Source organism: Onychomys torridus, chromosome 17 (genome assembly GCF_903995425.1).
Source record: "Onychomys torridus chromosome 17, mOncTor1.1, whole genome shotgun sequence".
Lineage (NCBI taxonomy): Eukaryota > Metazoa > Chordata > Mammalia > Rodentia > Cricetidae > Onychomys > Onychomys torridus.
In genome coordinates, this window is record NC_050459.1 from 8266022 (window position 1) to 8280515 (window position 14494).

Consider the following 14494-nt stretch of genomic DNA (forward strand, 5'->3'; position numbering starts at 1 on the left):
CCCTCTTGCTCCTGGCTCAACTCCAAGTGAAAAAAGGGACCAGTGATGAGACTCCAGTTCGGGGCCTCCTTGTTGGTTGGACAAGCCCATCTCTGTCCTAAAACATTCAATTCAAAACAGTTGCCTTTTAACGACATGTTCTAAAAGGGAAAGATGGGGAGGCCAGGTCCTAAAAGGAGGCAGAGGGAAGCACTGACCAGGTCCCTCCTCAAGACCAGGTTCCTCCTGTGCCAGGCTGGCTCAAGCCCAGCCCTGACACTGCACCCCAGAGCAGACGGAAACCGTAGGAGCATCCAGTGTGCTAAAGCTTGCCCAAGTGAGGGAGCACCGGATGGCGAGGGAGCGAGTGCCATGCTTAAAAACACAAACAGCAGCAGCAAAATAATTACATTCCAGTCACAGAGTAAAGAGAGTGTTAGCCACGCTGCTAAATGAGTACAAACGTGTGAATAATTACAGCAAGTTCTGCATACGGATGGACAGGAAATGGGCGGGTGGCTGGATTAGTCATTCCATTTTCTGTGGTGTGTGTGTGTGTGTGTGTGTGTGTGTGTGTGTGTGTGTGTGTGTGTCTCCATGTGCATGCACACACTTTCTGTGCTTTCTACTTTATTCATACAAATGCAGATGAATTAATAGGATCCATTAAACACCAGCCACTGAAATTGAAATCGCCTGGCCCGTCTGCTGCCATCTGCCTCTCAGGCACGGAAACAGGACAGCTGGTAGAAGTGCCCTTCTTCCCAGGCTGCCTCAGTGCTGGGGGAGGGGGGTTTAGATGGCCACATAGAGGGCATCCCTGCCCTCCAGAAGGGTGGCCAGGGAAGGCACTGTTGAAGACCCAGCGGGCTGTCAGTGGCCCCATTCCCTGTATTTATGAAGACACTAGAACCATGGCTAGTGACAGCCCGGGCCACCTGCAGCAGCCCTTGCTCTCCAACCTCAGGTGATTAAACTGTGGCTTTAATGTCACTCCTGTCTGAAGAAAGCCAGAGGAAGTACTCAGAAATCGTGGCTGATAGGACAAAGACAAGAAAGAGCTCCCACCTTTCTGGCTCAAAACTCAAAAGGAGATATTTGTGTTGGTGCTTCTAAAATTGCATTTTTGGGCCTTCCCATGGGACAAAAGGAACCTGCAAGTCCTGAGACATAGCTGGAAACCATCAAAGTAACTCTCAGCCCCGAGAAGAGGGTCATGTCATGACAACAGGGAATTAGAGAGGTACGTGTGGATAAAGGACCATGTGAGACCTGGAAGGCCCCTAGGCTGCAGGGACATAAGGGCCCTAAAATGTTGAGTCCTGAGACATTGAAACAAGTCGGCATTTCAAGTGTGCTCACAGAACCAGGAGGGCCCCATGAAGACACACGTCCATAGATACACACTTCCCCAGATCTGCAACCAAAGCAAGACCAGCATGGATGTCATTCCAAAAGTAATCAAGAAACATAAGTGATAATCATTTTCTACCTGTTTTCCAAGGAAAGCTAAAAAGAAAACCACACAAAAAGTTAAGTCTCTGTCTTGGTCCTTTAGCACAGCCTGGGCAGCAGCTCACACGTGTGTGTGGAGTGTTGTGTGCTCTATGTACCCTTGATATGTAACAAATGACATTCTCCAGCCTAAACCAATAAAATTGATTTTCTGATAGCTCCAAAAGATAAAAATAAGAAAGGCTGTCCCGAGGGACTTCGGTGCACAACCACAGAGAGCCTGTGGTTCTCTTCTCCTATACCCTCTGGTAGAGCTGCCAGGCTGTCTTTGTGCTTGTGGGTTTTGAGGGACTGTGGAGATCCAGACATGGTGGAGTAGACCCAGCATCCCAGCACTTAAGAAGCTGAGGCATGAAGATCTCAAGTTCAAGAACAGACTGGGCTGCTTATTGAGACCTGCCTCAAACGGGAATCTGGAAACGCCTGGTGCCCTCCTAAACTCCTGAGGAAAACCCCCCAACTTCTCATTCTTGCCATGGTCAGTAAAGTAAACTCTTTATGACATCTGTCCATTTCCGTGTCTCTGTTAGGTTTCAGTAACAGCTGAACAGTAGACTTTTAATTTGATGGAAATGGACAACTCACACTTCTCACTCATAAAGCTTCCTGTCTTACTTCCCACCAGGCAAGCTCTTGAACTGAAAATACTCCAGATGTCAGCGAGGACAAGCTTAATTTAGGAATCACTCAGCCAGAGACCTACGCATTCCCAATGGGCGTAACACTGCCTCAAGGGGGCAAAATTTGATGGTATAAGAGGGAATGTGAGACATATCTTTGTTATTGCATAATTAATTCTGTGGTTCGGGGGATCATGCGTATATTTGAGTGACATAAATCTGTATCATTTTTATGCACGAACACTACATAAGCAGATGAGTCATATATTATATATTCAATAACTACAGTTCCTTGGCCTTTACTTCACAACCATTGGGCTACCATAAAAAATACAACAGAAAATGGCAAGCATCGGTGAGGATGTAGAGGAAGGGGAGAGATCCCTTGTGCATGGCTGGCGGGAATGTCAAAATGCCAAGGGCACAGCCACTGTGGAAAAACAGGGAGGAAGTTTCTTAAACACTTAAAAATAGCATCAACGTATGACTCAGAAATTCCAATTCTAGATGCAGCAGAAGGACTAATGGCAAGAGGTTAGGTGTGAACACACACACTCTGAGTGCCCTTAGGTGTGAACACCCATACTCTGAGTGCCCTTAGGTGTGAACACCCACACTCCAAGTGCCCTTAGTAAGCGAACAGTCAACCCAGATAACCGCTGACAGGTGAACTGTGGATATGCAGGTAAATGAAATGCAATGTGCACCCATTCAATGGGCCATGATTCATCCTTTAAAAAAGGACATTTGGGAGTCGTAGAGATGGTTTACTGTGGCTGAGAACATGCAAAGAACCCTCATACCAGGTGACTCACAACCACCTGTAACCCCAGCTCCATGAGGACGTAGGCACTCAAACACACACACACACACACACACACACACACACACACACACACACACAAATAAAATAAAATATGTCTTTTAAAAAGAAAAAGAGCATGTAGGTACGTGCCTTTTATCCCAGCACTGGGAAGGCAGAAGCAGGTGGGTCTCTGTAAGTTCAAGGCCAAATACAGACAGCTGCTTCTTGTTTAATTTTACACATGCCGCTGTGAATGCTGAGCTCACCTGCTAATGAAGGGCCGGATGTTGTCCCCAGAGATGGGCGCCATGGACATGGGCATGGGCTCTGGCGTGGACAGCCAGTAGGAGTAGTCGTTCCTGGAGGCGAAGTTGCAGACGTTGTTGATGTTGCAAAAGAGGAAGGGCATCGTGCTGAACTTGCGCAGACAGCTGCCAGCTGTGCCTGCACCGGAGAGAGCACAGAAGGAGTTGAAAGCCTGCGGTCCGATCCCCACATTCAATGTAAAACTGACATCTGACACTCTCGTCAGAAAGGATGCAGTGTAGGCAAGGATGACGGTGAGTGAAGGGCAGATGAGATTTCCCCTGATTGGGCAAAAAGAAAAGCTGGAAAGAGCCACGCAGATGTGCTTGAGGAGAGGAGACACGCCCTGTTCGCCAACAGAGGGAAGTCATCCAGGAGGAATGTGTTGGGTGGCTATAGGTGGGTTGCCACCGTGGGCCCCACAGCCACTGTAGTTCTGCCTTCATTCAGCTATATCTCAAGAACTCAAACCTAGTAACTCGGTGGAGGGTTCCAGGGGCAGCTGAAGATAATGGGCAGATATATGGCTCCCTGATGAACCAAAGAAATTGGGGGGGGAGGTCAGGGGTGCAGTACAGAAGATGCAGAGAGCCTCCATCAGAATAAGAGGGTGCATTTCTAGACGAGCAGCCAGTAAGCAGCCCTATTTTAAGAAAACTGCAATCGGCTAAGTATGCCACTACAGGAACCCTGACTGTACTTAATACAGAAGTGAGAGCTGACCTCTTATCAATTTCAACATAGCCAAGCAATCAGCCCTCATAGTCCATGGCTTCTCAAAAGACAAAGAGAAGCTGCCAATCTAAGGGGTCCTTGTGTGAGGGCGAAGGGAGATGGAGCAGCCTTCCTCAGGAGACACTGCCTATCTGGCCCTCCATACGGTAGCAGAGACCAGGACACCATGTATCGAGTTGGGAACCCACCACATATCACACAAGGAAAGAACTGCATCTTACCCAAGTCCTGCCCGTGGGCCCGCTCATTGCCCTGCACATAGAGCAGAGAGTACCCATGGTAAAGAATTTTGGTCCCTGGAGGACACAGTGGATCATCTGTGGTCTGACTATGCCTGGTCACAAGGAAGCCATGGTCCACAGATGGGGTACCTGGGGGACCCATGGATCCTGGCAGCCCATCAGGGCCTGGTGGACCAGGAAACCCTCTCGGACCTGTAGAAGACAAATCAATGCCTTAGTTACCACTCAGTCTCCTCCAAAGCCCCCAGAATCCATTTCCAAAGAACTTGAGCTGTCTGCATGGCCTGAAAGCATCAGGAGCGTCTGACCTTTCACAGCACAGAACCCACTAAGGAAAGAGGGAAACTAAGCAGCACAGGCCTCCTCCTGGGGGCATTCCTGTCTCCTCCACATTCCACCTCCGAATGGCTTTATGAGCCCAGTGTGTGGCAAGGGACACACCCTTCTTCAGTGAGCAGATGAAGTAGCCTGTGCTCTAACTCCACCGCTCCATTCATAAGGAATCCCGGGCTCCTCAAAGTGGGGTCACTACAGAATCACTCAAACAGCTTTACCCTCATCTGAAACCAGAGTAAAACACAGCCTCAAGGAAGTTCTCAGGCACCGGGTTCTGCATTCTCTGGGGCAGTCACACCACACACTGCCCCAGGGCTGCAGGGCTGTGCTCTTTGCTCAGGGACACCTAGGTCTCAGCACCACATCACTGTGAGTTAGTCATCTAATTTCTGCTTCCCATGAAGTTCGTCCCATGCCAGAGGCCTTGAGAAAAACACTGACATTATTATTTTTCAATTCTACTTTCCACTAGCTGTGGCTCAGCAGAATTTTTGTAGCCGCAGAACACCATGCTGTTAGGAAGCCACAGGGGCCCACCCTCTTGGCTGCTTTGGAAAGCACACATCTCAACTCATCTCCATCACTATGCAGAAAACAAGTCTCAGCTCCCCCTGAGCCCATCTCTTCTATGATGTGGGCTTCCTTGGCAGCCCATTAGAATTACTTAGACTTCCTTCTGAGGTCTCTCAGATCTACTGTTTCTGCTGTAAAGACCTACCAGGTGGTCCAAAGGGTCCAGTCTCTCCTTTCTGGCCAGGGGCACCATCAAACCCAGGGACACCTGGGGGTCCGGGCAAGCCCACTGAGCCTGTCACACCTGTAGGAGAGGGAAAAGAATTTGTGATCTTGTCTGGTGAGCAGCAAGCTGTCCCTCTTTCTTCCCTTCTGGAAAGTTATTTTTCATCGTTGAGAAGCAAGCACAAGGCCTGGATCACTGGTGAGAAGGTGTGCCTGAGTGGCCTATGGGTCCTGGCAGCCCATGGCAGCCTGGGTGGACCCCGCTGCTTCCTGCAGAGCCCAGGGCTCCCCCTGCTGGAGTCTCAGCTGGCATACTGCACGTGGCGGGTGTTGCCCCAACCCTGTCCCTCAAATGTCCCCTGAGCTCCCCCAAGCTTCCTGTGGCTGTTATGTGGCAGCCAGACCTGGAAAGGGCCAAGTAAGGGGGGCAGAGAGTGGGGTTGGCCTAACCTCCCCTCTTGCTAATCTCTAGAGCAGTGGTTCTCAACCTGTGGGTCAGGACCCCAATAGGGTCGTTTATCAGACATTTACATTACAATTCATAACAGTGGTAAAAGCGTTATGAAGTAACAATGGAATAGTCTTATGGTTGGGGTCACCACAGCATGGTGAACTGTATTAAAGGGTCGCAGCATCAGGAAGACTGAGAACCTATGGTCTAGAGTCTCAGTGTTGAGGCCACAGAAAGCTGATGTGACTGTTTACTGTTGTCACGTGTACAGTTAAGTCACTCATAAGCAGCTTGAAGTTTAACTTCTCCTGGACACTGCCTCCAACGTCTCTGTTCTCTGCCTGCCCTTGACCCCCCAGCTTCTGAAACAGGAATGGCCAGTACCACCCAGCACCTGGGGGAGGGTATGCTGGGGACATGGGGAAGGAATTCACAGACACTCGCCGGTTGTTCAGGGAACAGCAATCCCAGAAGCCCACAGGAGCCTGATGCTCCACCCTGCCTGCTGCCCTGCCATGCAAGCAAGGTTCTGGATGTTTCTAAGCCGAGATATATTGAGTTGTAAAGGCCTGTGGTTTTCCTGTATTTTGGCTTGCTTTTGGTGTGTGGGGTGGGGGGGGGGGGGTGGGGGGGGAGGTTCCTTTCAAAACCTTTATTACTATGTCTGGTATACTTTAAACATGTTTGTATAATCAACCACAATTCAGACTCTTGGTCTTAGAACATAGGTAGAAGGAAACCCCACACATACACGCGGGCGCCCACACAACCTGAGGCCTCACCTTGCTGTCCTTTTGGCCCTGGTGGTCCTTGGAGCCCTTTTAGACCAGGGGGACCCTCTGGACCAGGGAGCCCTGGTTCTCCTTTGATGACATCATATGGACCTGGGGGGCCTGGGGGGCCTTGAAGACCTGTGGGAATGAGAGGCAGAGGATCAGCTTAGTGTCAGCAGGGTGATCAAAAGCAGCTTTGGCAGGCACTGTCCCATCACCAAACACACATTCAATATGTATTACAGCTTTCTTGCTTAACTAAGCCAGAGCTCTCAGCCCCAGCCTCTAGTCCATGCTGGAGACCAACAGCTGGCACCCTGCCCTCTCCTGACACTGTGGGCACAGCACAAGCCATCCAGAGTCAGCAGGGTGAGCGGCAGAGGGGGATTTTGTTCCGACCTGATTAAGTGGCTGGTGTCAGTCTGATGTCGAAGCCTATGCAACATGCTGGATCCCCAACACATGGTGGTTTAGCTGACGCCCCTCTCTGCTCCCCTGGACTCTGAGTCACACTGAACAATTCCACTATCAAGACAGGTCAGCTGAAAACTCCAGCAGCAGCTGACCACAAGAACTTCTCATGCCCATTTCCACTCATTTGACACCTGGAAAGTCACCCCTCAAGCCCTGTGTGCTTGGTGACATCTGCACCTCTCTAGGTCATCAATCAAGTCTGGTGCACTACCAATTCACCTACCTTTGGGGCCGGGTATGCCTTGATCTCCCTGGTCTCCTTTCACTCCCTGTAGGCCAGGAAGACCTTTCTGACCTGGGTGGGAAAAGGACATTGTCACTGCACAGAGCTTTCAACCATATGCAAGAATACAGGGGTGCATACGTTTGTGTATGCATATGCAGGCACAGTATATGTGCAAAAATATACATACCATGCCATCCCCGCATGTGCATGCAGACATACACATATGCAAGCATACATCATGTGTGCATATACACACAAAGTGAACACGTTCCCATTTATCTCCAGGGAAGAAAACATGCTATTCTTTCAGCTGCGGTAGCTCATAAAACTTTTCTTTCTAGAGACAGGAGCCATCCTTTTATAAGCAGCCACTCTAAGGCAGTGACGATCAGGGCAGGGGCACATGAGGGAGTCTGTGGTCACAATTTGTCTGATAGACCAAAGACACCTGTAGAGTGACTGCTAACACCCAGAACATGTCCACTGACTGCACTGATAAACTAATGAACAGCTCAGAGCCACAACTGTTGTAGAATATTATTTTAAGGTGTGTTACGTTCGTTTGTGCTGTGGAATATTTGTTTAATGATGCCAAGTTGTGTTGCATTCTTTATGTTGCATTTGTTTAACTCTGTGAAGCTGTTACTGTGCCTGTCTAAAACACCTGATGGTCTAATAGAGAACTGAATGGCCAACGGTAAGGCAGAAGAAAGGATAGGCGGGGCTGGCAGGCAGAGAGAATAAAGAGAAGGAGAAATCTAGGAGGAAAGGAAGATAAAGGAAGAGAGATCAAGGAGTGAGAGAAGGAGGAGGATGCAGGGGCCAGCCACCCAGCTACACAGCCAACAACGGAGTAAGAAAGAAAGAAAGATATACAGAAATAGAAAAAGGTAAAAGCCCAGAGGCCAAAGATAAATGGGATAATCAAGGTTAAGAAAAGCTAGCAAGAAACAAGTCAAGCTAAGGCTGGGCATTTATAATTAAGAATAAGCCTCCATATGTGATTTATTTGGGAGCTGGGTGCTGGGCCCCCCAAAAGAGGCATAAAAGCAAAGAGTAAAGAGAGTCAAAACAACCAACAACATACAACTTCTTGTCGAGACTCAAGTGACTGAGGTATATGTGGTCTACTGGTTCTAAATTAAGAAAATCAGAATGCCTTTAGTCAGCCATCCATGCCACATAGAAAGGTCATTTTTAGCTGGCAGTAGTAGCAAACAGCTAGAATCCCAGCACTCAGGGGCTGAGGCAGGAGAGTTGCCATAAGCTTAAGGTGAGCAAGACCTAGTCTCAAAAACAGGGCAATTTACTGCGTTTGTAACTTGAAGAAGGCGTTATCTCTTGTTGCAGCCATGCTGGCACCGAATATTGGAGCACGTGTACTCAGAAGGCCTTTGAACAGCATGCCCTCGACAGCAAGGCTGCCAGGCTGAGACTTCAGTGTCTTACCTTGGAATCCTGGAACTCCTGGGGGTCCCATATCTCCCTTTGAACCTGTGATTCCTGGAGAGCCGCCAATGCCCTAGATACACAAAGGAAGTGTAAGCTGGAGATGGCTCAGGACACCTGTGGTCAGCTCCTGAGGACACTGTTAGGTGGAAAGCCCTGCCATGTTCCTCACAGGGGTTTGTGAACCGATGGGGGTCTTATGATTCCTTAAATGACGTAATATGAGGAGAGGATATTGCAACACTGGCGCCCTGGTCTTCCTCTTCCAGTCCATATACACAGTAAGTTCCTCCACTCCTAAAGCCACTGTCTCCAGCCGCCAGCATGGTGCCATGAACACAGCCAGAACACCACAGACACTTGCCATGGAGACAAACCCAGTGCGATCAGGACCACACCCCCTTCCGGAAACTTCCCCTAACCATCAAAGAGTAGTGACTGCTCTCTGGAATCAGTTTCATGTCTCATGTGAATTATGATTTTAGTGATGGAAAAAATATTTAAAAATACTAAAGAAGGGCAAGTTTCCTTAGTAATACAAGTATAGTTAAGTGTATATAACATAATGGCATATACTCAAGAATATTGGCTCATCTCTTTGCTATTTCAATGTAGTTGTCTCTTTCTCTAGGCATGCATAGGCATATGCAGAAAAATTTGTTTCTTATATAGATCTGCTTATCCTAATTTGAAAAGTCCCATAAATCGGCATGTATAAAACATGTATACCTGAGTAGACACACTTATTTATACAACATGTATATAGAGAGACCGACAGTGACTGGCACCGGTAGAGAGTATGACTGATGAATGAAATCAGAACTGTGTGAATAACTGGAAAGTTGCCTCTACTTGTACACTGAGAAATTGTAATATATAAGGAGATAAAAACAGACTTGTGAATCCCCCCCCATGTATGGGGGGGTTGGAGGATGTACAGGTGGCATGGAGGACAGGGGGTAGGTAAGAGTGACTACGGTCACTCTGTGGAGCCAGTTTACATCATCATTTCTAACCCTCACAACTAGAAGGCTCAGAATGTTTCCCTAGGGCCATGGGCTTGATCCCCAGATCTACCCAGAAGAATCGCAGCAATACTTGTTCTGACTGTACAGCAAGCTCACCTGCTCTGTGTCTGCCCTTGAATCGTTGCCTGATGTCCTCTCTGCTGATGAACAACCACCAGCGTGGACTTCAAATAAAACCCTGGGTGTTATTCCACCCAGCAGGGGTCACCTCCAACTCTGCCATGTCCCAACTCCCTGGACTCACACTCTCTTTCAAAGTGCGTTAGAGAGAAAGAAGAGGAGAGAGAGACAGAGAGACAGAGAGAGGCAGAAAGAGAGGAGAGACAGAGGCAGACACGGGGGCAGAGGAGAACCCCAGCTAACACTACAGTTTGACCTCCACAAGCAAGCATAACAACTACACTCTAGCCATGATGGTGGCTGAGCCAAGAATCCAATGTGAGCCTCAGCCATGGTGGTGGGCACACCAAGAGTGCAATAGAAACAGCTGCTTTGCCTAAGAGTAGAGTTCTCCTAAAACTACAGAAACCAAAGCTAAATTAACACCCCAACACACACACACACACACACACACACACACACACACACACACACACACACTACTGGTAGCTCATGAGCTACATGCCCTGCAGACTGGCCCACGGCATCATCTGTAACACACCTGTCCCACTGCCAACTCCAGAAGACAATTGCAAGGCTGCACAGAGCTAGTCTCTACCAAGCCACTGAATTTGTAAATAGGTTGTAAAGTCGGGCACTGAACTATACTTTACAGCAGTATAGCATTTTCCTTTTTAATGGTTCCTATAAAGTAGATTGTAAAAAAAACATGTTGTAATAGTTTCCTACAGTACCAAATAGTACCAAAGGAAGGCACTGCTTTAGAGTCTGGGGAGTGTCACACACGTGTACACATATATGGGACTCTTGACCAGAAAAGCCTCCTTTTGAAAAACGTTTCTACACTTCACCACTCACCGGCATGCCTTGAAATCCTGGGTCTCCCTTAGGGCCTATAATCCCAGGAGCTCCTGGCCAACCTGGATTTCCCTTTTCACCTTTCTGCCCGTTGATTCCAGGGAACCCTGGAGGCCCCATAGGTCCCGGATGCCCTAATGTGAAGGACAGAAAGTCACAGAGTTAAGGTGAGTGGGTACTCCTGCGGACCGTGTCCCTGTGCTATGGTGCAGTCAGTGCTGCTATCAGCGGTCTATAACCTCAGCCCCATGGCCCTTGTAGAGCAACACAGGCCTCGAAGAAATCAAGGAAGAATGCTCATATAAACCCCAGACCCAACATCCACATGGCCTGTCCGTTGGCAGTGGTGGCCCAGGTCTGTCGGCCCAGCCATTCCAGAGACTGAAGCAGATAGGAAACCAAGTTCCACTGTACCAGGCTACAGAGTGAGTAAGTTCAAGACCAGTGCAGACAACTTAGTAAAACAATGAGGATGATAACAAAAGGTCTGGGGTATAGCTCAGTAGTAGAGCATTGGCCTAGCATCCACAACGCCTAGGTTCCATGCCCAGTGCCACTAAAATAAATAAATAATAAAGTCACATGGTGATGAAGTGTGGGATATACGACATCACTGTAGAGTGTTCACAAAAACGTCATAGCATTGGCTTCCAAAATCCCTGAAGCCACAGTGTCTGGGGGCCCCACAACACCGCCACGGCAGGCAAGCTCGGGCTGGAAAGCATTAGAGTACTGCCCTGATTAAAGCAGGACCCCAAATGGTATCCGTGTCATATCTTTCTTGGTCATTTCCTTTCCTGCAGCCCTCGAATTAAACTTAACAGAAAGGAAACCACAAAGACCAGTTTTGAGCTTGATAACCTGAGCATGTATCTGGAGAAAAGCCCTTACCTGGCAGGCCGGGTTGACCCTGAGGTCCTCGGTCTCCTTTAGGCCCCTCCACAGGGTGACCGGGAGTGCCAGGTAAGCCGGGTTGTCCTTGAGGGCCCGGAGGACCCATGAATCCTTGCTCGCCCTTGGCTCCAGGAATTCCTGGACTCCCAGCTAAGCCAGGGAAGCCCACTTCACCCTTGGAACCTGCAAGGGGGGAGGGGGCAAGACAATGGTGACCAGAGGAACACAGACTGAAGAGATGCTACACACACCCTCCAGGAGGCTCCTTCAGTGCAGGCTTCCTCGGGGCTCCAGGAGGAAAGGAGTGTGCTAGCTTCCCTGGCTGAGCAAAAGAACCCAGCTGTTCTTTATTTTAAAAGAAGTGCCATGCGACAGAGGTATTTTATGTGTTTTAGAGTCTTCAAGCAACCACACTAACAAAACCAAGGGCTTGCTCTTTCCAAGACACAGATAAAGCTAACTCTGTGGAACACTGCTCGGCAATCGGGGGGGGGGGGGTCTGATTTAAGTAACATGAAGACTGCACCCCAGATGTGCTGCGGGAAGAAGTCAGGCCACAAAAAGTGCAGACTGACCAATTGTGCTTGCATAATATAACGTCATTCATGGCTCCTAATGGAGATGGATATTTGCTTAGGGGAGGGTTGCCTTGGAGGTCGGGGTGCAGGATGAAAGATCAGAAGCAAGAGAGCAGTTATAGGCTAACAGATGTGACACTACCCAGAATGCACTGTTCCCATGGGTGCATACTTGAGTCAAAACTTAAAGAATGACAGACTTTAAATATATGCTGTCCATTGTATGGTAACAATATCCCCCTCCAAAACAAAAAAGCTATTTTTAAAAAAGAAAGTCGGGGCTGGATAGATGGCTCAGCAGTTGAGGGCACTTACTGCCCTTACAGAGGATGCAGGTTAGTGCCCAGCACCCCCATGGCAGCTTACAGTATACACACACACATATTTATACTCAAGCATTCACTTTTAATTAACTAACTAATTTAAAAAAAACTAAGAGCTTACAAGGGATGGGAACCCATGTTTACAAGTTACCCAAAACTTAAGCAATACTAATATCAAATGGTATTTGGCATGTACCACATACCATGTCAACTGTGAATTAGATGGTGTAACCATAGGACGTCCACTAGCCACTGGACAGTCACTGCCTTGCTAAGAGGGAAATGCCAAATCCCACGGACTGTAGCCCCTATTCCCCCACTGTGGTGGCCCCAGCAGACAAAGGTATGTGAAACCGAGAGTTACCTTTGTCTCCTTTGTTCCCTGGGAAGCCTGGGAAGCCTCTTCCTGGAAGACCTACAGGAGGAAGACAGACCAACATGCCTTTTACTCAGCTGCAGAGGCAGCAGGAGGCAATGTCCCCTCTGCTGGTGCCACATGTCCCTTGCAAGGTACATAAGAAGTAGTTCCGAGGAAGCTGGGAACATAGTTACATCCCAGCAGTTGCCATGACACCTGCATCAGGACTGGGGACTCAGCATGCATACTCCCGAAGGACCTTTCTGTTCAGATCACTGAGGTGCTGAGAGGAAATGACCTGTGCTCACAATTGCTCATTTCCTTCAGGGGCCATCAGGGGCCTCACCTCTCCCTGGGGCACTAGGGCAGAAGGTAAACACAGTGAGGCATCCTGTTGATCACTGCTAGAACTCAGAGGTCTGTCAAGCTTCTAAGTCTTTATCGTAGGTGTTTCTATTCTTTCTGTGCGGACTCGATGGAAACAGGCAGCCATCGTGCAGACCCTACCCTTAGAAGGCTTGGGCAGCCTTGGACAGGGAATGGATCAGCCAAGCAGACCTATTTCTGGTACCAGCGGACCGTCCTCATTGCAGCCTGGCTGTGTGGATCCATTACTGTCTGAGGACACTCCAGTGGCTCCAGATGACCCAAACACATCTCAGAACATTGCAAGTCAAGACCCAGGAGTCCTAAATGGCCCTGAAGCCATCTTTACCCAGGTCCCAGAAGAAGCACCTCCCATTGGTGGCCCAGGAGAAGAAAAGGCCTGTGACTGGTGCAAACACCCTTGACACACCCCCTCGGTCCCCTCATAAGCAGGCACTTGGCTCCTTTCTCTAGTCTGCTGCCCCCTGGAGTTCAACAAGAGACTTCCTCTTGGTCTTTTCCTGCCTAATCTTGTTCATCTGCGGCTGGTCCCACTATGGCAGGCCAGGGTTCTTACACACGCTGGATCTTTATCATTGATAGGATGAACGGAGCTGAGAACACAAGAGGAGACTGTGGCAGCCCAGACCAGAGAGAGGCTGAAGAGCTTCAGAGAACGGCCAGGGCAGGAAAGCAGAGAAAGTAATAGTTGGAAAAGGCTTCAGCTGAAAAAGCGGCAGGCCTTTGCTGCTAAAATTAAAACCTGTCGTGCTTTAAGAACCCAGGGTCCCAGGCGCTCTGGGCCTGACAGCTATGCTCCTGCTGCATAAAGCCAAGGGCAAGGAGGGGACTGCACAGGAGCCGACGCTGACTCTCCAGTTCTACTTGGCCAGAATAAAACCCCCCAATCAGTCATGGACAGCATGACTACTGCGGAGACACAAATGGGCTCCCCTCAGATGATCCCCCAACACTTCACTGTTCTCTCAGGAGGTGGGAGAAGTGCAGGGCTGGGCGGTGGGGAGGAGAGCCTGCTGCACACTAATGTGTAGAATATTATTCTAAGGCGTGTTACCTTTGTGAATGCTGCATTTGTTTAACTCTGTGAAGCTGTGTTACTGTGCCTGTCTAAAACACCCAATGGTCTAATAAAGGGCTGAAAGGCCAATAGAGAGGCAGGAGAGAGGAATAGGCGGGGCTGGCAGGCAGAGAGGATAAATAGAAGGAGAAATCTGGGCAGAAAGAAGGAGTGAGAGAAGGAGGAGGACCCAGGAACCAGCCACCCAGCCATGGAGGAAGAAACAAAGAAAGGCAAACAGG

The 14494-nt window shown here is 49.0% G+C and overlaps 1 protein-coding gene across 2 annotated transcripts in view; it reads right to left on the reverse strand.

The window, feature by feature from the left end:
* The window catches only part of Col4a1 (collagen type IV alpha 1 chain), a 120532-nt gene that overhangs the window by 4694 nt on the left and 101344 nt on the right, over positions 1-14494 (reverse strand). The window contains exons 41-50 of one of the 2 annotated variants that reach the window (XR_004943010.1): positions 12815-12865; positions 11547-11732; positions 10656-10789; positions 8650-8722; positions 7198-7269; positions 6510-6638; positions 5257-5355; positions 4182-4394; positions 3186-3363; positions 1472-1488 (exon numbers count right to left, since the gene is read on the reverse strand). Coding sequence is in view for 1 of the 2 variants with exons in the window: in XM_036166642.1 (XP_036022535.1) it covers positions 3186-3363; positions 4182-4394; positions 5257-5355; positions 6510-6638; positions 7198-7269; positions 8650-8722; positions 10656-10789; positions 11547-11732; positions 12815-12865 (1135 nt within the window). In the remaining variant the exon portion in view is untranslated. The remainder of the gene's footprint in view (positions 1-1471; positions 1489-3185; positions 3364-4181; positions 4395-5256; positions 5356-6509; positions 6639-7197; positions 7270-8649; positions 8723-10655; positions 10790-11546; positions 11733-12814; positions 12866-14494) is intronic. The other variant, XM_036166642.1, reaches the window with a different exon arrangement.